Source organism: Taeniopygia guttata, chromosome 13 (assembly GCF_048771995.1).
Source record: "Taeniopygia guttata chromosome 13, bTaeGut7.mat, whole genome shotgun sequence".
Lineage (NCBI taxonomy): Eukaryota > Metazoa > Chordata > Aves > Passeriformes > Estrildidae > Taeniopygia > Taeniopygia guttata.
This window is the reverse complement of record NC_133038.1, coordinates 3,143,718-3,169,129: the sequence shown is the minus strand read 5'-3', so window position 1 is coordinate 3,169,129 and position 25,412 is coordinate 3,143,718. Positions and strand designations below refer to the sequence as shown.

The 25,412-nt window shown below is 45.1% G+C and overlaps 2 protein-coding genes across 15 annotated transcripts in view; one reads left to right on the top strand and one right to left on the bottom strand.

The window, feature by feature from the left end:
- The window catches only part of FAM13B (family with sequence similarity 13 member B), a 44,568-nt gene extending 41,352 nt beyond the window's left edge, over positions 1 to 3,216 (top strand). For all 9 annotated transcript variants that reach the window (XM_072935237.1, XM_072935240.1, XM_012575002.5 and 6 more), the window contains one exon: positions 866 to 3,216. In XM_072935237.1, coding sequence (XP_072791338.1) covers positions 866 to 989 — 124 coding nt within the window. In that variant the 3' untranslated portion in view covers positions 990 to 3,216. The remainder of the gene's footprint in view (positions 1 to 865) is intronic.
- A 7,983-nt stretch (positions 3,217 to 11,199) lies between these two features.
- MYOT (myotilin) lies at positions 11,200 to 23,609 on the bottom strand. 6 transcript variants are annotated; one of them, XM_002199593.7, is made up of 10 exons: positions 23,487 to 23,609; positions 21,207 to 21,809; positions 19,345 to 19,498; positions 17,385 to 17,486; positions 15,370 to 15,419; positions 14,655 to 14,787; positions 13,388 to 13,595; positions 12,771 to 12,936; positions 12,175 to 12,308; positions 11,200 to 11,801 (listed from the first exon to the last, which is right to left on the bottom strand). In XM_002199593.7, the coding sequence occupies exons 2-10, from the start codon at positions 21,641 to 21,643 to the stop codon at positions 11,629 to 11,631; spliced, it is 1,557 nt and encodes a 518-aa protein (XP_002199629.2). In that variant the 5' UTR covers positions 21,644 to 21,809; positions 23,487 to 23,609; the 3' UTR covers positions 11,200 to 11,628. The 6 variants fall into 6 exon arrangements, with proteins under 6 accessions (XP_002199629.2, XP_072791346.1, XP_030139975.1 ...); XM_072935245.1 differs by having other exon boundaries at positions 19,345 to 19,495; XM_030284115.4 differs by lacking the exon at positions 21,207 to 21,809 and having other exon boundaries at positions 19,345 to 19,495; positions 23,487 to 23,595.
- Positions 23,610 to 25,412: the final 1,803 nt, after the last annotated feature.

Below are 25,412 nucleotides of genomic sequence, written 5' to 3'. Positions count from 1 at the left end.
TTTTAAAACCCCCATATTATCCCTGTTCTTTAACACAGGGCAGGGTAATTTTCCCATTTGCCCCTTGTTCCAGTAGGTCAATTCTGGCAGTGGATATTTGCTTTACCAGTAAAGGTTTTTATAATTTTTATTCTCCATATAGTTTAGTTCTTTTAGATTTCTTACTTGAATTTGTTTTGTCATGAATTGGATTGCATTGCTGCCTGTTGTAGTTTTGAGATGTCTCTTGTCATGAACAAAACTAACAACACTCCTAAGAGGTCACTTCCTTGACTGGCAAATGCTCTCACTCGTCTGTGCCTTCTCCTGTATTTCTCCTTAACTATCAACTGCTGGACCACTGGTTACACGAATTCCAGTAACTTGGCTTCATTGTGCGCTTACTGAGTTTGGGACAAAACTCCTTTTGACTTCAATGGCAAATAATGAGATTAATCATATTAATAGATTATTTATTATGGTCCAGTAAGAATAATGCTCTGCTGCCAATTTGTGGGTCAATCTACTTACAGTAAGAAACATAGATTGACTTAAATTTGTCTTTTTCTATAGGGTGTACATAGGATCTGAAGTGAAACTCTTCATATCCTGTTAGTAAAATTCCCAGGAGAGCTTAGGGCAATGATTATTACCCAATGCTGCAGCAGTTGTGCTGAATAAATGCTGCTGGGTTTTCAATTCAGTTTTTTAGGTGGTGGTAGTTTTAACTACAGTAAACAAAAATATAATATCATGCCTGTTATTGGTGAACAAGCTGCCAATAATATTTTCTTCTGCCCTATAATAACTTCCTGTAGCTGCTTCTGTGTTTGGCTTGCTGCAGGATGGAGGATTTGGTTGAAATTTTGACATTCTTTTTTTACAGGAACGTACAGAAAGAAGATCGGGTCCCAATGCTGGATGAGTACAGGGAGTACAAGAAAATCAAAGCCAAACTGAGGCTGTTAGAAGTCCTTATCAGCAAACAAGATTCTTCAAAATCAATTTAAATTATATTCCTCCAACCTATTGAGTAACATGCTGTTTCCATATACTACCCCTGTACTTATCGGGTGCTTGTGTTCATGTGTCATGCACTGTTGAAAGAATCCAGTTTGTGCACTTTACTGTGGTGCCACTAGGACATGTTTGAAGGGTAAGTAGGTCCTGTCTAGAGAGCAAATAAGGTTTCTGAATTTGAGACTGCTCTATCCAACTTTAGCAAACACAGTTTCCATCGAAGTTTTGTATTCCAGATGCATCCATCCTGTTCCAAAACAACCATAGCTTTTTTTATCTTTAGCATTCAAGAACTTTGAGACTTTTGTTATAACTAACCTTTTGCATTGTTGAAGAAATTATTAATATTGTAATGCTACACCGAACTATTCCTCTTGCCTAAAAAAAAATCAGCAAATTAAGGGTACAGCTCTTAATTCTTGGAACACTTAAACAGACTGTAATTCCTTTCAAAGGACTGCTGTGGAACAACTTTGATTTTTTGGTATTCTAAATTGCACCTGTACACAGTAATAATTAACGTCTATGGATTTTGCTCATTAGCGGTCACGTTTTCTCCTTGATAAAGATGACAGTGGACAAACCAGAAAGTGACCTTTCCTTAGTGGCTTTTAAACCTTGGAAAACTGAAAAGTTCAATCACATGCTGCCTACAGGACTCATGTCATTGTTGTTCATTTGATCCCTTTTTCGGTTGTTGTTTATCAGCCAGTGGTGACGTAGTGTTTGGGCTGAATTGGATACGGCATCTCCGCTTTCGGAAGATTTGAGGAGCACAGTGAACACTTTGGTGTTTGGGAAGTCTGGTGGCGCTCAGACTTGTGTGGCTCCACAGAAAGGAGCTGGCTTAGGACAGTTAAAATCCCACTGTACCTGAAATGAGTATGGTGTCAAGGGCTAAAATCAGTGTAGTTAGCACACACCACAGGGAGAACTGTCGGTTTGGAGTGGAAAGATTACTGCTGTTTATCACGGTTTTGTTTTACAGTCGGAGAATAAAAATACATTATCTAATCCTTACGATGTAAGCAAAACAGTTTATGGGCCTTGCATGATTTAGCTTCAGAGTTGAATCTAAATAATGTTTTGAGTATCACATCTGCTGTGCTGAATGATGATTTAGGGAGTAGCTTTGCTCTACAGCAGCCATCCGCAGCTGTTTCTGATCTGGCAAAATCAAAATCTTAATTTCAGCTGGTGCTTTCTCAGTTGTTTTTTGGGTTTTTTTTTTTTTGTTTCAGTGTATCAGTTTGATTGTGGCCATGTTTTGCATGCACCTACTCTCACTGCATGTTTTTATGACTGGCTAATGTCAACATAGCAATGATTCACTCTGCTTTATGAAAGACCAAAAATGAACTTTCTCATGATGTAAGAAATGGCTTGCACGTAACCTCAGAGACTTGCTGTTCTGTCATGAACCATATGAAATAGGTTGCAAGTAGGATTTTTAGTGCTCAGATTTCATTTGTGTACTGTAGAATACTTCTTGGTTTGTTTTACTCTCCTTGTAGGCATGTAATTTTGGAATTCAGAAAAAAAAAGCACTAAAACTATTGAGCACTGGTGGTATGCCTTTTTTTCTTTTCTTTTTTTTTTAACTGCAAAGTGATCTGGGACCTTAGAGAATTATGAGGTTAAAGTAGTCTTTGAGACCATTTACCAATTTTATTCAGTTCCATTGTGCAATGTACACTTCAGTTCCTTTTCTATCAGTCTGCAGACACGGGTGTATCCAAACATTGAAACTAATGTGTACTGTATAGTGTTGTACATGAATGTTTGTGTTTTATATACCACATGCAAAATGTCAATATGCACTATTTAAATGTTTTAAATAATATATTCCTCCTTTATAATGCTTAAATCTATATGATTCCAATATTTTTATAAGTGAGTGAGTGATCAGACTGGTTCCAATTCAGAATTAACAGCTGCTTTGTGTTTGTTATGCAGTGTTTGGCTGTTTATTCAGTATAGTAGATAAGCATGGCAACAGTTATGCTGAGTGTGTTTTGTGCCATCCTTGTTGAGCAATAAATAAATGGTAGAACTAGGCATTTTGTGATATAACAGTTTTACTTTGGTAAAAGCAAAACCTATATATCTATATGGATATATAGATATGGAATATATATAACTAAACCAGATATAATTGCATTGCTATGTCTGGTGCTCATTGTATAGACTTTTATAATAAAAGTACCTTAACCTTTATTGTCTTGTATCTTTGTATCTCATCATGCTTTCTCCTCCACTCCATCTCTTAAAAAGGAGTGCTGAGTCCTTTGCTGCTCCTGTTTGTAACTGCAGGGTGTTGAGGTGGGTCTGAATTCCCAGATGTGCCCTGGTGAAGGCTGGGTCAAACTGCATCCCCTGGGGCCACGTTCTGCCTGTGTGGGAGAGGGGAGAGTGGCCTTGGATCGTGGTGCCACCTGGGCTTCAGCTCCTGCTGCGAGTGACACGGGAGCACACTGGGAGATGGCTCCTTCGTGCCCCAACAGCAGCAGGGTGGGTGCAGTGGGGCAGGGAGCCATTCACTGCCCTCAGTGAGCATATCCATCGTGTCTCTGTATCCATGAGGATCTCTCATCCCTGGAATCAGCGCTGCAGCAGTCACTGCTGTTTGTGGCCAGGAAACTGCTCTTGCACACTGCTGTACGCACCAGAGGATGCTTTTCCTCCGAATTGAAGAGCCTCTACTTCACAGTATGTTGTGAGTTATAGAAAATGGTCAAGGTCTTTAAAGCTGACTCTCGTGTTGTGTTCTGTGAAAATCTGCCTCTCTTCAGCCTAAGGTGTGGTCGGGGTTGAAGAACTGAAGGTGAAGACTTTGCTTGTGGATGAAGAATGAACAAGGTTCCTACTGATCTGTTCTACAATCCCCCTTTTTTCCTTAAATCCTAATTTATTCAATGAAGCTTGCTGTGATCAGGGCAGTAATAAGGAAAAAAGTTCCCTCAAAGACGGTTTAGTGGGAACTGCTGCAAATTGATGTGCACTGAACTAAGATTGTAACAAGGAAAATAACTGTTGAACACTATTAGTTAAAATGGAGGAGAAGCATCATTTTTGGGTGCAAAAAGCTCAGTTAGATTAGGAAAATCTTCTATTACCGGAGAATTGTAATAGAATTGTTCTGAGACAATGCAAGTCTAGAGTTTTTGACTCTTCAAGCAGATTTGCCTGAGCCGTGTATCACTGCAGGGCACAGAGCTTGCAGGGAAAAGCCAGGCAGGGTGTGGACAGGATCTCCTGTGCCCCGGGAGAGTGAGGTGAGGTTGAGAAGTGTTTGAAAGCTCTTTTGGGAAGTTCTGGGAGTGGAAGTGTGTCCAAAGGTTTTGAGGCTCTGTATGAGAGGGCTGCCAGGAATGGGAATGGTTGGAGATGTCAAAGGTGTCACACACCTGCTTTTCTGCTGTCAGGCTATTGAGTAATCCGGATAAACAAATTGCCAGTGACCTCTGTGTTCTGGGACAAGTGTCCTGGGCTACTGCCTGGCAACAAGATCCCTTTGGAGGGGAAGGGAATAGGGTTTTCGTTTTTAAAACTGGTCTTTTTAGAAGAGAGCGGATGGCTTGGCTTGGCCTGGAGACCAAAGTGCAGGATCGGTGACCCCTGCTGCTGTGCTGTGCCTGTGCTCTGACTGTGCTGCTGGGCTGGAAATCCCCTCCTGGGACCCTTCCAGTGCCTCTGTTCCCTTCTCCGTGACCCTGCTCCTCCACACTGGGGTTAGACACAGGGAGAGCAGAGCCCAGGTAGCAGCCGTGCTAATAAATAAAAAATACAGCTCCTTGTAGGATTTGTCTAAGATTCAGGGGGTGGGGTTGTGTCATGCAGCAGCGAGATGTGCAGCAGCAGAACTTGCCTGGGCAGGGAGGGGCTGCGGCGGGGCTGCATCCCGGTGCTGGCCCCGGGTTTTCCCGTGCCGCTGTCCCCATGGCAGCAGCCTGGACACGTTTTCCTTCTCCTGCAGCTGAGGCCGAGCGACAAACGGGCAGCAGTGATTGCCTGGGAGCGCACAGCTCCTGACCCACACGTAACTTGTCCTTGGGGCTACGGGAATAAAGGGCTTGAGGAATAAAAAGGATGTTCCCGGAATTCCGGCTGCGCAAGGATGGAGCGAAGCGCCCTCTGGTGCCGCCAGCTGTGAGCTCCTGAGCCGAGGAAAGAGCCTGGGGGTTTTCCCGAAAGTTGAAATTTATCCTTTTTCCTCTGACGGTAACAGGTAGCTGCGGTAGGAATTGTTGAGAGATGAGCATTAACCTCGGCAGCTGATGCATGAACGGAGCGAGGGTCGCGGGTGTGAGGCAGCAGGTCCGGGATGCTGCCGGGCTCGGGATCTGCCCCTTGGTCCCAGCTGAGTCCCAGAGCTGCCCGGAACAGGGCACAGAGCTGATGTCCTTCATGGAGCATTTGTAGCTCCAGCAGGGCAGCAGTTCTCAGAACAGCACCTGAAAGGTGAAAGGTTCAGAGAAAAGACCCAGAAGGTTGTTTATACATTTGCTGACAGTTCTGCTCCTCTTGTCCAGAAATAGTTAAAAAAAGGGGGGTAGTTGGTTTTAATTAAACTGTGTGAACTGTCTGTTACCAGCTGAGCTCAGATGTTTTGCTGGGCCCTCTTTCCTGAAGCTCTACTAAATCCTTCCCTCCCAGAGGGTAACTGTTGTCAACCAGTATAAAAGCACTTAAAACATCTTAAAATCACTGCCTTTGTGCAGTTCTTCTGCCTCTTGGGTTGTCACTCAGTGAGGTTTCAGCAAGGGCTGCAGCTGCCTGGGGGTGGGAACAACATCTGCAGGAGCAAACTGTCCTACCCTGTGGAATGCTGCACTGGAGATGTCGCTCTGAGCTCTGAGTCTCTTCGTTCCGTTCCTGTAGCTTTGATAACTCCAAACTCAACACCAGAGTGATTTTTTTTAAAAAGAAGTATCAAACAAAGCCAGCATGGCTGACTGGGACACCAGTACCACAATCACTCCTGTAGGAAGATTCCTTTGTGGGGAAAATGTTCCACATCTGGCAGAAAGTAGACTTTCCTTCTGGCCCTTCCAAAAAGACAGGATATAGAAATACACATTTGTTTTCAGAATGGAAAGAGATGACAGAGAGTGTTGTGCAGTACTGTTTACAGCCAGCCTGGGGCTTTTCCCTTTCTTCTTGCAGAAGTGATTTTAAAATAAAAATATGTTGTACAGACACAGACTTACCCCAGTGATGGAACTGGAACAAAGATTGCTGGAAACCTTTTAGCAAAGGGAAGTTGCAGTAATACTTCTTCTTGCTGTAGGTGCAGCCTGTGACCCATTGCTATGACACTTGTTTGTTTTCCATACATCTGTTTCTGGTTAATGTTTGGGGAAATGTCCAGCTCACAACTTTATACAATCACTAAAACTCGCTGATCTCACCCTGCTGCCAATTCTGCTGTTGCAGTGTATGACCTGGCCTGAGCAAGCTTTCATTTGACTTTGTGGGCATAATTGGTGTTTTTTCTTTATTTATAGGTTTAGCTTTTGCTAAAACATCCTATGCTTTAACATCTTATGATGTTAAAAATAGTATCCTGTGGAGAAATAGCTTTTGTAAGTAACAGTGGGGGCAACTGTGACTCCTTTTGTATTCCATTTCCAAAATGCAACCAGCAGTTTCTAAGATTACAGGAAAGAATAAAGCCTACCTTTTCCTCAGCCCTGTCTCTATTGGTTTGGCCCCAGAGCACCTGGTTCGGAACAAAGATAGTTCCTAATTTTGGAGAAGTTTGCACTCTCTGTCCAGAGGTCAGCATATGTATTTGCAAGTAAAAATGCAATTGAATTAGGTGTGAAGGCAGTTCTGAATCAAGGTCAGAACATTTGGCCTCCTTCTGCAATTAAGAAGTAGGTACTTTTTTCATAGCTTTTGGCTACAAAGCTACGACTGCCTTCCTCTCTTACAGCCAGGCTGTCTGTACAGGTCCTGCCTGGCTCACACTGGGTCTAGGAAAAGGCTGGGTTTAGGGTGGCTCTTTGCCTGTGGTGGTTTCCCAGCTGCTCCAATGGAGACAGCTGCCCATGTGCAAAATTATTTTTAAATGAGCTTGGAATTTGTGTGACCCGTGTTCACCAGGGGGAGGTAATTTTAAACTCCTGGAATCTTAAAATGAATTCTCCCTTTGAGCTCCACCTTTGCAACTCGCCCATGAAAAGGTGAAAGTGAACCTTTAAGCTGTGCTTAGGAGCACTGTGATTCCTGAGCACAGAGAAAGGGAATCTGAGCCAATACTTATATCCAGGGAAGGAAGATGTTGACAGCATGTTTACAACATGTTGTTGTAAAGAACTTACCAGAATGCAAAGAAACAGCAATCTGGATAGACGTGGGCATCAGCCAGCAGCTCTTCCTTTAGCAGGGACCCTCCTCCAGGGCAGGAGGTGAATGAAAGCAGGAGCCAGGGAGACTCCAGCCCAGCTCCCTGCCCTCTCTTCAGGTGTCATTTTGCACAGGAAGACTGGATTGCCTTCAAAAGGCCCTTGGCTGGATTTGAAGAACCTGAGCTTTTTGGATGTTTTGTCATAAGCTGTATATATGAGATTTTCTGGCCAAACCTCTCGTGTTTGTGCTGTGGCAGCTCTGGCCTTGTGCTGTGTCATACCCCACACACATCCCAGTTTTACTGGGGCAGCTCTGCTGGGCTCCAGCATTTCCCTGCTGTTTCAGGATTCAGGCTAACACAACAGGGTGGATAATGACAAGGAGGGCACAGAGCCACAGCAAGGCCAGAAAGGGCTTTGTGTGCTGGACCTGGTCTGTGCAGCCTCTCAGGGTAGGACAGGTTAGACTGAGGCTAACCAGGCACACTGGGGCTCCTCTGCCGGTTGCCTCTTTAGCCAGCGCTGGCCTAGGCTGGCAAACACAGAGGTGAGGGTCAAGGGGTAACTCACCCCCACAGCAGCAAATGCAGCCACTTTAGGCACCTCTGAAGCATTTATTTCTCAGATTTACTGTCTTTGTAGCTCCCTAGATTATGGGTGCAATGACATCAGACTTGTCAAGGCCACAGGAATTCACACAGCACATGACTGAGGGACTTTACACAGGAGGGGTGTGGGGGGCTGAGAGCAGCCTCAGGGTCAGGGAAAAAACTGGGGGCTGGTGATAAATACAATCCCTTTGAATCACCTCAGGCCTTAATTGTCTAATACTGCTAATAACAAGGACTAATAATACAGTCTTTGTCTTTGAAAAGGGCTAAGAAATCTTTTCCAACAGCCAGCAGCTACCAGTGTACAGACCAGACACCAAGAATTGCCAAAAAATAGGAAGGATGGATCTGGGTCTGCTCCCTGATGTGATTTCTGCATTTTTCATGAATTACTGTCTTGCCAGCTGCTACCTGGGGAAAAGTGGCTGCACATGCCTGAGGTGCCCAGCCTTTCCTTGTGTCTTTATGGAAGCATCATGCCTCAGTAAATTGGATTTCACACACAGTAAAGGTAAGAGCTCACCTGATTATCCAGAAGAGGTTCACATTAGCATTACCTCTTGAGAAATACATATACATTTATGTTTATGAAATACAAACACAAGTATGATTAATGCAGCTCTGGTTCCTCTAGGGAGCCAGCTGTTCTGCCTGAGAAACATCAACTTCTCCTCACTCTCCTGCTTTGATTTAGGTGAAGATATGTCTTCCTCTGCTGTACCAGCCCATAGATCCCAGTTCCATGGGGATAATGAGGGGGCTGAGGTGAATTTCCATCTCTCAGAAATGAGAAAACAAAGCAGCTCAGCTTATGGAACCTGAACTGATGTAAGCCTGAATTTTTTATTTTGTAATCCTTGTTAGTCCTTGTGTTCTGCATGCAAAACTGAGCACTTAAGACAGACCTTGAAATAACACTTTTCTTTACATTAAGTACTCACAAGATAGCCTTAGCATATTCCCTGTGCCTATATTTAGTTGCTAAGTACCTTCACAAAACAACAATTCCTTATTAATCTGGATTTCACCCAACATGGGCCAGGTAGTTTATTACTTTAGAGCCTTATTTCATTGCCTTAAATGAAATAACTCTGGTTTACATAGTTCATTGTTACTTAGGCATGTTCACATGGTCTCTCATTGTGTTAAATCAGTGCTAAGTGAAGTGTGTGAAGCAGAGCATTTCCAGAGTATTTTTGCCTGATTCCAATTTATAAATATATGATTTAACTTCAGGCCTCCTTTTATTGATTCCTCCAGAGATGATAGAGGAGATAGGAACACTAACATGTGCTTCTGCTCAACTGGGCTTGCTCTTTCCAGTTCTTCCTGTCTCTCTGCTATGGATTTCCCATGCCAAATACCCATCTTTAATGTTGGCACAGAAACAAATCCATGGTTTATTTCAATGTAAACAAGAGAAAAGCTCAGCTAATTGCACTCATGGCTGTTATTGACTGCAGAATTGTGGCACTTTCAAAACATTTCTGTGCTCAGACAGGATTACTTGCTCAAACTGCTTCCTTAGACTGAGGTCAGACCTGTCTTCAGCTCAATAATGACATTTGCTGTAAGTATGCTAAAAAAGTATGGAATTGCAGGGAGATGGATCCAGTCTTGTTGCTTCCTTTCAGCTGGTGGACCTGGGCTACTCCCAACAGCAAATTTTTTTCGTAAATACGGTTGTTGTTGTTTGGGAGGGTTAATATTGTGTTGGGATAGCATTTGTCCCAGCAGAATCCATCCAACAGGGATCCCTTTGAAAACTATGAAAATATTTTTTAGTGAAGATTTTTCCAGACCAAGCCTTGTGTTGAGTATATGATGCAGCAACCAGCTGGCCTATTGGTTTCCTAGGCTGGTTATTCAGAAGTATCAGTGTTGTTTGTACCCAGAATTTCTCCACATTTGAAGGAGCTGGTTGCCTTCCTTGAGCTGAAAGCACAACATTTAGCACATGGTTTTTAGGGGAACCACGAGGTGAGCTTGCTCTGAAATAACACTGGGACCTTCTTCACTTGTTTCTGTAGATGAAAACAAATTTACAAGGGAAACCTTGCCTCCAGAAATCAGCTCCCAGAACTGCTCCTGTCATCCTCAGAAGAGGAGGGCGCCAGGCAGAGGTGGGACATGGCTTTGCTCAGCACCCTGAATGTCACCAGGGAGAAGGAGCACGGAGGGGATGCTCACAGGCTGAATTTAGAGGGTGACAGCAGCTTCTAACCTTGGTCTGCCATTTCCACTTGTCACCAAGTCATGCTGCTGGGAATTGAGAGCCATTTCTACTGCAGGGATGTTTTTGGGTGGATGATGTGTGGAGTAAGGAGTGAGTACTGAATGAGGTACAGCTGACACCGTGATTGCTGGTAAGGAGTGTGAGTCACCTCAGTTATTCCACACTTGTGTGTAGAGACACCCGCCAGAGAAATGGTGCAGACTTTCCAACCTTCCAGTGGAGCCTGTGGGCAAGCTGAGTGCTGGTTTGCATGTGATCAGCTCCATCTCCAAATGTGCAACAGGGGACTTATCTCAGGGTATTTCATCACTTGGGCAGCCCAGAGGAGACCTGTGGTGGTAGAGCTGCAGGAGTTTTGGGGGAATTTAATAGTCAGTGTTATGCAGTTCAGATTTGGGGGGTTATTTAATGGTACAGCAGTGCAGGGTGAAATGGAGGCCTCATTTTTTCTGTTCTGGAAGACGCTTGAGAGGTCTGCTGACTGTGCACGTTGATGAGGAGGCCAGGCTAGATCAACCCCTGCAAATTGATTTGTAGTAAGTACAGTTTAAAGGTCTCCAGTTTTGGTTTTATTTCATGGTATTTAATACAGTTTTTGAATAAAGTGTCTGTGAACAGCAGCACACAAACCACTTGGGTGACTCAAATCAACAGCTTGTTGAGAGTCAACAGCAGGATAAGTTGCAACCACTCCTTAATTAAAGGAGGGACAACATGATAGCCCTAATGATTCATATTCTAGAGGGCAGCTTTTGGGTCAAGTGTGCAAGGAGAAGAAATATCGATGTTGCCTCACTGGCATGGGGTAGTGTTAATAGGGTGTCGGCATTTAGTTTATTCTAAATATTTGATATATGCCAGATGACAAATGACAGTGGGAACAGACAGGGGAGGGGACAGTAGAAAGCTTGGAGGGTAAGAATCCATCTTTCTCAGGCTACAGCTGATGCCAGACATTCAAAAGCTGCTTTTAACAGATCAAGCAAGGAAGAGTCACAGCTTATATCAGTTATTTAAAATTTTATTTGCCTCTAATTTATTCTCATAAAAACACTCTAATCTATTTGGTTTTAGTATTTCAGACAGTACAGACTTCTGATATTATCACGAGTGATATTAGAGAAGCAGTACAAATCAAGCTACCTTAGCATGTAACCAAGCACAGGTGGAACTAAGCCCACCCGCACTTGTTAAAACTAATTAACCTGCTTTCTTAGGCTTTCTAGTTAAAATGCAATACTCAGTAATGGTTATAGTCACCAAACCATATAAATAAAATCTAACATGATAAAATGGGAACAGCTGAATGTGCAAGAGTCAAAGTAAAAATATGTAAGTAGGTATTTTGCTAATTAGAGCAATCACCAGTTAACTGCATTTATGTTGTAACTGTCTCTTAGAAGTGTGAGGTTTTCCTCCTCATTTCCAGTTAAAGTTCATCACTTTCATAGAGTCCAGACTGCTCAGCCAACCGCTGAAATTCTCCTTCTGGTGAGAAAGCTTGTTTCACATCCAGTCCTCTTCCATTAAGTGCCAAATACTTGCTAAAAGTTGGTCGAACCCGTAACTGCTTTGGGGCAGGAAGTGGCTTATTTGTATGTGCTGGAAGAGAGAGAAAAAGCCTCTTTCAGTGCCTTCCCAGAGTGTAGAAGGACCCATGGCAGAGCAACCCCATTGCTTTTTATCTGCAATATAATCCAGCAAGCCCTTGGGAAGAATTTAGCAGACAAACCCATATCTCAGACACCAGAGATTTATATTCACCCTCTTGCTTGGTGTCAGGGAAATTGTAGTCTTTAAAAGTGCAAAAGGACACTCCACAGTGTCCTGTACTAAACAAAAGAGCTTTTCCCAGGATAGTAACTTTTTGTCTAGGAAATAAATCCTCCCAGCAGTCTGAACTTCATGATATTATTCTTGAGGGCCAGTTCTGAATATAAATGCACTTTCTGTGACACTGGGACCTGGAACTTACTTGCAACCTCTAGCCTGGCGTGGCATGTGGCCACCCCTGCCCCGTTGACAGCAGACACGGTGTACCAGCCAGCATCCTTCTTGGTTGCATTATGGATCAGGAGGCAAATCCTTCCAGTATTGTCATGGAGCAAGCTGAAAAATGAAGGTGTTAATGCCTAAATGCTTCGAGGGGGAAGGAGAGAAAGCAGAGTCAGTTTACATGCTGAGGAACTGAGAAAGCCCCAGAACAATCCTTGCAGGGCGCTGCAGACTGTTAAGACATGAAACCTGCATTTGTGTTAGAGCCACCAGTGATTCACATCTCGGCACCATGCAGGTGACATCGATGTGTAGCCCCACACTGCACATTTCAGTCCTAAAGCTGAGCTTCTCCAAGGGCCCTCTACTGCTGCAGGCACTCAGAGCAGCACCTGGGCACAGCTTTCTCCCTCTGTGCCCTCAAAACAAGGCTCCCAGCACATGGGCTGTGCCCCCGTATCACACACAGGCACATCCAGATTCCCAGCCTGCTGCTTATAGAGACCAGCCCATTTACATTTGATTTAGCAAATACTGGTTGCTGTTTTCTAACACACCAACTCATCAGTAGGGTACCTTATTCGGTCTGTATTATATTGTACCATTTCGTTGTTTCTTTTCCAGTAAATCCGAGGTGTTGGGATGGCAGAGATCTGGCATTCGAGTCTGGCTGTGTCTCCTTCAAAAACCTTTTTGCTTTGTGGCTTGAAAATGAAAGTTGGAGGCATATGATGTTCTTTAGCTAAATTAAAGAGGAGAGATAAGGAGGAGTTACTGGAAGTGTAGAATGCTCATGTCACGCTTGTTTTTTAAGATTTCAGGTTGCTAAATTCAGGAGGACACATGCTCTCACTGCATCTCCTTAGCCTGCAGGCAGTTCCCATGAGCTAAAGGGTGTGGTAAGCACAGTTCACTTTAGAAGGAGAGTCAATTAACATATGTTATTAATCCTGGAAAATTAATAACATCAATTAAATTCTGGATATCCCGCTATATATTATAGAAGTGTCTTGAAGAAATATGGCATCCTAGATGTAGTTATTAAAAGAGACTTGGAACAGGTAAGTTGATTTTTGATATGTGGAGTGCTACTTCTTATTATTAATTTAATGTCCCAAATACAGGGAGAAAAGCAGTAGATTGCTGAGACTTTCCCAGTGTGACCAGGGAATTATCAGTGCTCTCAGTCTTACCAATTACTTCCACTTTTACTGTGAAAGATGCTTCTCCTGCACGGTTGACAGCCACACATTCGTATGTCCCTGCATCAGCTGATTTGACTGCTTCAAAAATAAATGAGTGGAATCCCTTTTCTGACACTATCATTTTATGGAACTGATCCTGATGAACCATCCTTCCATTCTGGTACCACATCACATCTGGAGTTGGGAGCCCACTGACCTGTGAGGGAGAGGAGAGCCATGAAGAGTTAAACACCTCTAAGATAATAAAATCCCTCCAACACTACAGGGAGTTTGATGCTGATAGGTGAACAAACCATGTCTCTACTGCAAAATTGTACAGTGTTGCCTAATTCTGAATATGAATGAGATGTTGCACAGAAAGGCTCATGGAGTGCTGTGGAAAGAGGAGCTTTAGCTACAAGACAGTGGATGCTATTCCTGCGACCCCCTGTTCCCTTCTTGTAGGTGGCTTTGGTCAGGCCCAAGATGCTGATTTTGGGTTCAGCCTTTTGTTCCCACAGCTAGCACTGCAGCAGTGCTGACACTCCTAACTGATAATGGCTGAAAATGAGCTGTCCTGCAGGCAGGCTCCAGCTTCTCCATGGCATGCAGGAGTTTGGGACACTTGGAGGAAGATGGCTAAAGGCCATGTGTAAGTCTGGCCAGAGATTACTGAAGCAAAGAGGTTGGCAGTCATTAGGAAAACCCAAGCCTGTGAGGGAGAGCAGGGTCCTTTCTCACACCAGAGCTGGTACAGCTGCCATGAAGTTTTAGGCCATTATTGAGTTTTGTTTCTATTTAGAGCATTTCCTTGCTTGTCTGCTCCAGCAAGGGTACAGTTACCTCAGGGAAGCCTCACTAAAGGGAGGTGAGTCCTACACAGACCTCGCAGGACATGTGTCCACTGAAGTAGTGGAGTCCTTGTGTTTCCCTTGCCAAAAAGCCTTTTTTCAGCAGGGCATTAATATTCATTCTTCCCAAAGAGGCCTAGACACATTCTGTAGTGGTCTATATTTACCAGTAGTGAGCTTTAATCATAATCTTATGCAGCTAATTCCACTTATACTTTCCAAGGGAAAATGCTGACATATTTAGCCATCTCCTGTTTCTTGGTTTCCATAGCCTGGGGAGACCCTGAAACATCTGCCTTTAGTGCTCTGGCTTAGTAAAGTGCAAAGGCACTGCAGAGACCTCTCTCCACGCCCCACACCCCAAGAGGGAATGGAATGGGAGGGAGAGGTTGGCAATGGAATTGGGAGGGAGAGGTTGGCATTACTTTGAAGTCGAGCCTGCAGAACCGCCCTTCCTCAATCACTACATCTTCAGGCACTTGTGTAAAACGTGGCTGAAAGAACTTCTCCTGGATTGAGTCATGTCCACGATCGTCACCTCTTGAGGATGGTCTGCTCCTGAAAATGGGACAGGGAACAGTTAATTGTGTAAAAGCTACTGTAGCACAAGTGGTATCAAAGCTCTGATTGCAGATGGAGTCCCTCAACACCTTTAGGAATCTAACAATTCTGGTTGGTTTTTCAGCTGTAAGTAATAAATTTTGATCAGCCACTTTTCTTGCTCAAGTTGTTCAACTCAGCGCAGAAGAATAACCTTCATTATGGCCTTATATCCAAAAGACATGACAAGAGAAACTTGGCTGTTTAATTTTAATAATTTATATTGATTTAAATATTTATATTTCTTTGACTAGAAATTAATCTTCTAGAATACAAAGAACATTTTTCCAAGGTGCATGGGAGTTGCATTTCCCAACTCCCAAGGAGTTTTTAAGCCTCTGATGTTATGCTTAGAATTCACTGGATTAAGATCATAGGCATCATCACCCATCCACAATGGTAGTATTTTTAGTCAAAAGGGAGTGACTTTAGTCAATACTACTTCAGCAAAAGTGATAAGTAGTGAGATTAAGCCAACATTGCCTAGAAATATTTGAAATAAGATCTTGAAGAATAGCACAGCACAAATTTTTGCTTTACCTTACATGTGTTGTAGGAACCTGCAGCCTGATGTTTTCTGCATTCTGGTGCTTGGGAAGAGAAAGAGGAGAGGTGAGTTCACTTAGAAAGATTTATCTTAGATTGAATGAGAAGCCATTTTAAGTTCCTATCCTGACTGCTGCTTAAAACCAGAATGAATGTACTTCAGAAGTCCTTGGGACAGGAGGTAGAAGGACTTGCATGAGGACCTGACACACACCATAGGCTTTGCCATGGAAGAACTTCTCCTTGCTGCCCAGGTGATGGGTGCAGCAGCTCTGTCTGGCACACAAAGTTTTCTGCCAGCCCATAACCTTTGTTGGAGAGGAGCAGAACTCCTGGCAATATCTAAACTGAGCTGAGTACAGAGTGTCCTTCCCCACAGCAGGAATAGAAGTGGAATTGCTGGCAGGAGCCTTGTATTGTGCCCACTTAAATATGGTACCAACAGCCATGGACACATGCTGAGCTGGAAAATACTTTTCTTTCTAGATCACAGCACCAGCTAAGCTCGCTGACAACTCTGCAATCACATGGCTAAGTACCTAGGATTGATTCCTGTTAGGAGCTTGGATGTTTGGAAAACGCGACAGAGTTTGGTGCCAGTGACTCGTTTTAGCAATGGAGTCAGAGAGAGCAAACGCTGCATGGAAATTTCTGGAGTGCTTGCCTTGAGCCATCCCAGTGCCTGGTTCTGTGCTTTGCAGCCCAGTCCTGTGGAACATTTAAGCCTAGGTTTCAACTCCAAGCAAGGAGGCAGTTTTAAGTTCAGGGGAAATATTACATGAATGAGGGTTTTGCTAGGCTGAGTTCCATCTGGAGTCCAAAGGCAATTGCCTGTTTCTGCTCATTTACACAAGTTCTGTACAGTTATTGCTTGTCCTGTGAAATTATGCTGTAGTGGTGAGGTCGCTGATGATTCTAATGACCTGTTACATGGACTGAGTTAAGTTACTGGGGAATCAGGAAGCTGAATGCATCAGTGGCAACAATATTAAGAAATAAGACTTAACAATGGAAGTAAGATGTCCCAAATATAAGCCAATTTCTACTTCCAATATTCTTTTTTTTAAAGCAGCATTTCACACATCCTGAAAAGTTGTCAGTCATCCTTTTTGGACTGAATATTTCCTTGTTCTTTGCAAAAGATTGGGCTTCCCTTGCTCTCTGATATTCATGATTTTTCCTTCTTTCCTGCTCTTCCCACGTGATTGTTGGAGAAAAATAGCTCAAACTGTGTATTCCTCCTTTGCTGGGATCTGAAGTGTCTGTTCCATGCAGGAGTTTTGCTGAGGGCTCTTTGGCAGGTGTGTGCCTGCTCCTGGCTCTCTGCTGCTTGCAGCAGGAGGTGTTTTCTTTCCTGTGCATGTACCCAGTGCCATACCATGGACATTTCCACTAACTTTGCATAGAAGTGCCAAAGAGAGCTTCTAACTGGCCTGAATAACCAACAAATGATGGAAGTCTCCAACCAAAGCACTTTGGAAAATGCCAGTAGTGATAGATTCTTGTCTATCAGCATGTGGGCTGCTGAAATAACTCCTTTGTGTTCTCTAAATGGCTGCAGCCCCCTGCAAGGGCTAAACCCCAACTAATCCCAGCCCAAGGCCATGACCTCTTGAAGTCAATGTCACTTATTCTGAACAGTGACAGGTGTAAATCTTGTTGTCCTGGCCAAGCCTGCACTCAGGCTGTTGGGAGTGGGTACCTGGCTCCCTCATGGAGCTGCTCCCTGCCTGTCACAGGCACTGGGTGCTGTGCTGTGCAGCAGCTGTTGGAATTCCTCCCTGGAGAGGTCATTCCTACAGATCAGGCACAGCAAGGGAATGGTGCTTGAATTTTCCCCCTCTGCCATCACCCTGTGAAAACACCAAACCCCTGCCACGGAGGGCTCTGCCTTTGAGAGCCACCCCTGCGCTGTCACCAAATGAACCCCATCTCTGCCCCGCCCAGGTACAAGCAGGTCACAGCACAATCACAGGACATCCTTGCTCCAGAGCCAGGTCCCCAGTTACCTGTGCATTCTGCATGCTGTCTTCACCCTGTGTGTCCAGCACAGAGGCAGCATTCGCTGGTCCCAGCAGCCTGCGAGCCATTCTCTCTTCATAGGTCAGTCGCTGATGGCAGAGTGGGGAGGAATTCTAGTTAGAAGTCCATTTACTATTTCAGCCCAGCTTGTTAAGAGCACATTAATATGCCACAAATTCGGGATGTTGTCAATAGAAGCAGGAGCTGACCAGAAGCCCCACGTCTGGCCCAGAGGGTTTGCAGTCTGTGATGCCAACTGAAGTCAGCCTCAATATATACAGAACAGAAATGCATAAAGATTAAACGGCCTGTTCATCAAAGCCTCCCTAATGCCATCTGTGGCCTTCCACTCCTCCTCTTTCTCTACTGGGATTATTTATGGGTAGCTGATGGCATCATCCACAGAAGCCAGAGTAAGTCCCAGGGTACCTTTCTGTTAGGGCTGGGAAAACTTCCCAAGCCATTCAGCTGTGGAGCTGGAGGCATGATGGATGCTCCCAAAAAAGCAAGAGCCACACCAGAAGCAGGCACAGCCAGAGGGGAGCACTACTGCCCCTGAAAGCACTGGGGAGGTTTATGCCAGCGTATCTGCAGGGTGGAATGCTGGAGAGGAGGCAAGGACACGTTTCAGGTATGACACAGTCAGTTCCTACAATCTGGATGTGGCACACAGGGATAAAAAGGAGCAGAGTTAAATTCAAGCTCTGTCAGTTGGGTTAGCACCAGGGCACCAGACACTTTGCTGCCCACAAAGTTTCACTCAGGTTTGGATTTTGTGACACAAGCTCTGACTGAATTTCTGCTCTGTACAGATATACATGTGTCTGCTGCTGGGTGGGGAAAGGCTTGGGAGCCTTGTGGGACTTTTCTTTAGAAGAGAGCACAAGACCTTTAGCAAAACCTGTGAGAGCTGAATATCCCTGAGGTCCTTACGTGTGTATCAAGTGTGGCTGAGATTGGCCACTTGGCTCAGGCGCTGTTGGAGGACAAGGGGAGGAGGACACAGTGCTGATTGCATAAGATTTATTTTTAGCCTGGCTTCCTATGGGAAGAAAAGCTGACTTGCTATGACAAGCTTTCTTACAGCACATAGGACACTTCTGTTTAGGAGTATATTCAGTCAGATTTGACCTATTTGTTTGCCCATTCAATATTTAAAATTACATATATGACACAAACCTGTTCTCACTGATGATCATGCAAATGCTCCTTTCTACTTCAGGGGAAAGAAGATGGAAACTTTAAACACTGGGCTTTTACCAGTCTGCCTCCAGCCAGCAGAAAGGTTCCCACGTTAGAAACCTGCCTGCTCTAACTTGCTGCAGTGGGCTTCCCTACTGGTAGCAAATTTTTCCCCCAGATTTTTATTTCTTGGAAAGGGGAATTCTACTGTGACCCTCTGCAAAATAAAAAAATAAGTACTGAGACTAAGAGGCCTTCTTATAGGAGACAGGCTTTATGATAAAAGCTAATATAAATTCTTTCAATTGTTATTGTTCATATAAAAGAAAAAAATTACCCCATTTGGTGGTGGTCTGTAGAATGAACTTTCAAATATTCCAATTTTTCCTCAGGTTCTAATGGTTTTGAGACGTTTATTAACCCCAGTGTTGAATACCAGGTTGTAGCCATGTCTAGACAACTGAGGCATTCTCCTTGGATTTTTAATTTTCTGTGGATGTGATGTTCAACAGGATCCCCAGAAGAGAGTTCAAATTTGTGCCACAGCTCTAAACATGTTCCTTTTTCTTTCACGTTGAAAGAATATTTTGGTCATAATGGCTTTTGCACTCGTGGGATCTGTTGAGGTTCTGAGTAAAGGTCTTTGGGCAGTGCTGCTCCTGCATTTCCTCCTGTTTTAGCTCAGTTTGGAGGCTGGAGCCCCTGGGGTAGCAGCAGCAGCCTCTGCAGGCTGCTTGCACTCCTGAGAGCCCTTTAGTCCCTTACCTGATTGCCGTTCTGGAGGAGGCTGTCTTTGCATCGCAGTTTCTTTTCCAAGTCCTGGATGAGCGCCTCCTTTGTTCCTCGAATTTCTTGGTCTGATGTCTTCTGCATAGAGTTGATGCTGGCTTGCTTGTTATACATGGGCTGTGAGTAACTACTTGTACAGGAAGAGAAAACAAAGTTATTCCTGTCGGCCTGCTGGATTATTTGCTGCAGCTTCACAGAATGCACAGGAAAATGTGAGCCTGCCTCCTAAGAGCTGTGGTTCCAATGAACCCACAAAGCATCTGGGAGGAGAACAGGCCAAGCTGGGCAATGGAGCATCAAAACCTTAAGGGGAAGGAGCATCATGGTGCAGCCAAGTCCCTGAGAGTCCTCCCACATCACTCGCTCAGCATGCCTACATCCTGCAGTGGCCCTTCACACCCTGACCCTGCCATCCACGGGATGCAGTCAGCTCCCGGAGCTGGGTTCTGCCTTTGACTCTGGAAGGTGCCAGGAAAAGAGGAGCATCCATCAGAACGGGTTGCAAAGGTCTGCTGGAGATCACAGCACTCTGGGCTGACAGGCTCTAACCTGGTTTGTGACCTGCAGTGGGGCCTCCCATGCTGCACTTATGTTCACAAATTATTTCTATTCCAATTCCTCTTCCTCCTGTCGCTTGGGAATTTGTTCTGCTGACTAGACTAGAGTAGGAAGGCTATAATTCCAGAATACTCCCAGCACTGCTTGGACTGAATAACTTCATGTGAGTTATAACTTTAAAACTTCAGTGATTTGCCCCACAGATGAATACACCTCATGTCCCTGTTTGCCCATTCGTAGCGTGATCAGGAAAATAATTCCTCAACTCACTGCGTGCTGCATTTAAGAGCAGCTTATATGAAAAGCATAGTGAGGCATCCAAGCCCTTTGCTATGGAAACAAACAACCCCACACTACAAACACAGACCCCAGCAGTCTCTCCAGCAGTGCCCCAAGCCCCCACACTCCTGCAGGACTTCAGGAAATGCTCCCCAAATAACACACCACATCTTACCTTTCCCCTTCTTTCAGTGCTGTGATTCAGAAAACAGACAGAAATATTCTGATTTCCTGAATGCAAACTGACACTTAAACCTGAATTTATATCCAAGTCAGCAGGACCCCCTTCCCCTATCAACTTTCCAATATCTCACTTTGTGCGTATTCTACCCTGACTTTCCCCAGGACCTCCAGCTGATATTGGCAGGAATACAAGTTGGTGAGAAGGCAAGGCCCAGCTCCCTTTGAGATCTCACTGACCTTGGAAGATATTTGGATTGCAGCCCAAAGGCAAAATGATATAATACATATTTAGGAAAGAATTTATTCTTTGGTCTAAAGGGATAAAATTTTCAAGGGGCTGCCTTTCTTCTGCATGCATGATTAATAAAAGGGGTATTGTAGGTGAGTTTAGATTTACATCATGATGTGGAACCTGAAAATATTGCTGAGACTTACTAGGACTCTCTAAGTTATGTTGGGAATACTACCGCCTTCCCCCCATCTCCCTGTTCATAAGACACGTTTTAGAAAGAAATTAATTTGAGATGGGTGCCTGTCTTCTGTTCTAAATAACCTTAAGAGATTTCTGTCAAATCAAACTAAACAATTCAAACCAGCTCCAGAAAAGTCACCCAGCAGCCTGTGACATGCTCACTGTGCAGTTTAATCCCCACACAGGGGCAAGCACTCAGCCTCCTAACGCGACCTGTGCAGGGTCGTCACCCCAGAGTCAGTGGGATCTGTGCATGGGCACGGCTTTCCAGGGCATTGGTTTGGGGTGGTCAGTGCTGGGACAGGCCGGGGGGAAGCAGGGCAGTTAGAAGGCAGTGTGTACTTACTGAGCTTCCACGGGAGAAGGAGCTGGGCTGTTATAGTCGGGCTGCGAGGGGAGCACGGAGCACAGGAAGGCTGCGGGGGATTGGTTAGGCATGGGTAGAAGCCTCTGCCCGGATGATGAGCTAGCAGGAGACTGTGCAGATGCAGGTGTGATGGGATATGTGGATTCCTTAGGGGCACTACAGGAAGGCGAGGAGAGCGTGATTGAAGAGCTCAGCGATGACGAGGAGGAGAATTTCTGCCCGCTGGGGTTACGAGGCTGGATGAGGATGGAGGACTGTTTGATTTCTCTGCTTGGCTCTGTAGAGGCTGCAGGTCCTGGAGGCTGCTGTTGCCCTTGACACACGTTCTTAGACTGGATAAAGTGTTTTGGACGTTCGTAGTTAAACATGGTTGGTTGGCACATAGAGGAAACGGATGGGAGATTAGGGACACTCATAGGAGAGGTTTCACGGCTGTCCTGGGTTTTTGTTGGTGATAATTGGCTTTGGGTAGGTGGCTGGTAAAAGCTAGGTGATAGGCCACGAAAGTTTTCTTGGCCGGGCTCCTGGATAGAATGGAACCCTTGCCTTGCAGAATAGAGGCTTTCTTGGAGTGGATTTTCCCTTAAGGAAGACAATACAGATAAAATAAATTGCACGTCACAAGCTGAATCACCAAAATAATGTGTTCTGAGCACTCATTAGCAATCCACACACTATAAAGTTAAAGTTCAGCTCAATTAGAGCTTGAACTTAAAGTTATTTAGGATTTGTTAGCACTGTCCCACAGCTGTATGAGCATTTTGGGTTACAGTAACAAACCACACAGTCTGTCTGGCTCAGGTGCAATGATCACCTGGCTTGTCCTGTATGCCAGAGCCTGGTAAATTCTAAAGGAAATAGCAACTGGTTAACCACCTGCCTAAATCTACAGATAAACACAGATACTACTGCTAAGCCAGGTAATTTCCCATGTATCATCTTAACTAAAGATCCCTGGATCCTGTTGTTTTGTGCCCTGTCAAAATGCTAAATGTACTATTCCGCAGAAAAAGCTGTCTGTGCCAAGAAATTGCTTGTACCATAGGGAAGCATGAAAGTTTCACTTTCAAATCTAAAACTAAACTTTTGAAACCAAATCTCTTGATTTCTTCTTTAATGGGTTTTGAATTCAGAGCTTCTAATATCCAACTGAGATTTGGGATTAGAATGCCAAGGATTGTATGTCTCTGTTTGAGGTGATTTCCCAAGATTTGCTATTAAGACTGCTAACTGTCAGAATGACATGAGCTGCAAGAGAAGGTAGGGCAAGCTGAGCTGTTCAGAGTGCTTGCAGGTGTTTGATATCTAAAAACCTGGGCTTTCCATCAATTCAAAACCCGGGAGAGTTTCATTTAGCAAGCTGTTTAAAATGGACAAATTACTTCAGCTACAGGATAAATAAATAATCCCACAAAATAATCATAAAGCCACTAATAAAAAGAAGAAGCAGAAAACAAAAAGACTATAAATCCTCACAGTTACATGTGCTGGAAAAAATTGTAATCTTGCCCCACTGAGATCAGCTGTTTCACTGCTATATATACCCAGTATATTGTATTCCTCTGTTGAAGAGCGCAGAGAAGGGTTCCACGAGGTCATAAATTCCAATGAGGGGAGGTAAGTGGAGACATTGCTCTGATATTAAGGACTCAAAGCTTTCATTTCCTACAGGTAATCATCAGTATCAGTTGTGAATTAGTTGTAAATAAACACAGACCCTATAGTAAAAATTCCCTAACTTTTCCCTTGTCATTGAGGAATTTGAAGCTGGCTCAAATTTTTGGAGCATGTCCACACTATGTCCTCATTCACTAGTGCAGAAAACTCGTTCAGTCTTGTCTTTATCCCGTTTTTATATCACTACCCGTGCACAGGTTTGTACATTCACTGTACCACAGGCTGTGGACAGCAACCAGCGTTTACTTTGTTTTCTAGAGCGCTGCCCTTAACCAAGCTCTGGTGCACAGCGTCACTTCTCACAGCACGGGATAAGCCATGTTTTCCTCAAATCCTTCCACCTTGATTTGGGAGGGGGAAAAAAACAAACCCGAGGAGGCGTTTGACTAACAAGATGAAAACAGTAAGTAATAAGAGGGGCAGTTCGCCTGTTGAAAAACAAACCCGTGTTTTGGGCTCGGTCGCCTTTGACAGCGCCCTCAGGTGCGGCTCCACCTCAGCACTGCCAGCAGTCCCTCATGCCGCCTCCCGACCGGCTCCCAGCTGGAAAGTGACGTAGGAAAACCCCGACAAACCCCTTACCTACAGCCTAGGAGCCGTCACCTGGGCCGCGGCCGGTATTTTGGGGAGGACGGTCATTCGCTGTCATAGCCGCCCTCTGCGCGGCGGGGCGAGCCCGGAGCTTTAATGTGCTGCCAGCGGTGACACGGCGGGACCGGCCTGTCCCCGCTGTCACAATAAGAGTCTCGCAGCCGGGCAAGGGCCGGGACTTGGGCAGCTGCCCGCGGGCAGCGCATCCCCCGCGGCAGCGCCGGGACCGCCCGGCCCGGGACCGCCCGGCGCTGCGGCTCCGGAGCGGCCGGCCCGGCTAACCCGGCTCTGTCCCGGCTCTGTCCCTGCTCTGTCCCTGCTAACCCGGCTCTGTCCCTGCTAACCCGGCTCTGTCCCTGCTCTGTCCCTGCTAACCCGGCTTTGTCCCTGTTCTGTCCCGGCTCTGTCCCGGCCCCAGGGGCAGCGGCCGCGGCTCAGCACTGCCGGGAGCATCCCTGTCTTAAGCAGAAGGGGCAGAACTGCAGAATCGCCAGCTTTTGAGCAGAACAGCGGATGTTCTGCCCGTAGCACCGCCAGCGAGCAAGAGCCGCTGCAATATGCCTGAACGTCCCGAAATCCCTCTTTGTTATCCCAAGGAAATTCTTGCCCAGAGGAGCTGTAACTGACCCATGCCTGGTGTTCAAGGCCAGGTTGGATGGGGCCCTGAAGAACCTGGTCTAGTGAAAGATGCTCCTGCCTATGGCAGAAAAAAGGTCATCTCTAAGGTCCTTTCCAGCCCAAACCATTCTGCGGTTCTAAATTCCGTGCTTAATTCATTCGCTAGTTGTTTGTAGCCAATTGCCTCGGTGGCGATAAAACTCTTGTACTGATTTTAAGGCTGTGCACTTAACCAACATACACTCGAGAGCCAGGTTTAAACGTGATTTAAATGTCCCCAGCCGCAGACCCGAGCGAGCCCTCCCTCCGTGCCCAGGGTCACCTCCCCAGCCCTGGGCGACCCAGACCCCGCTCCGGTCCAGAGCTCGGTCAGGAGCGGTGGCATTGCTCATGGATGTGTCTGAACAGCCATAAACCGAGTGACAAAACTAGCCTTGTGGAAAGAATATGACAAAAATACGGAAAATATTAATATTTTGCTGTTTGTGTTGGTTATCACAGCTATTTACATGGATGAAACAATGCAGCTGTGGTGTTTTCACCGGAACAGCAGCAGATCCTGCTGGCAGGTTAGGTGATTCGTATCCCTTTCATCACCAGCTTCAATGCCTGATTACATCTTAAATTAACATATAGTGTTTTAAATATCTTAATTATACTTCGGCAACCATCGCCTATTTAACAACACCCCAAGCCCGAAGGTCCCGCAGCTGGGCTGCGTGTGGCCTCTAATCTTCTCTGTGCCCGTGAGTGTGTCAGCACAGCGACCTTCACTAGGTTACTCCACCTCTAGTGTTTGTGTTTAAACAGCACCCCATCGTTTGTGAGCTAAAACTACAGAGCAGGTGTTAATTGAGTGTTAATTTATATAAATTCCTCGCATGAAAGTGATTAAGGGAGGGAATTTGTCCCTACTTGCCTGAGAGGTTATTTGCTTTTTACATAAAAAGAAAAAAAAAAGGAAAAATAATTTCAAAGAAGTAGTTTGACCAGAGAGAGGCGACTGCTTATAAAAAGGTAGCTGGATCATGATCGCTGCCCTGCAGGAAGCTGTGAGCACGGTGAAGGGCAGGCTCCGTGCTCAGACAGGCTCCCTGGCTTCCCACCAACCTCAACTTAGCACTAAAGCTGCCTGCGAGGCATCAGTTTGAGAGTTTTACACACTTCAGAGAGTGGACACGACCGGGACAGCTTGTGTGAAAGAGAAGGAACAGGAAAGCGTGACATCCAGAAGGTAGGAAAAAAGGTGAAAAACTGGAAGCTGAACTGATGAAGGCAGAGGAATAAATCTCATCTCGT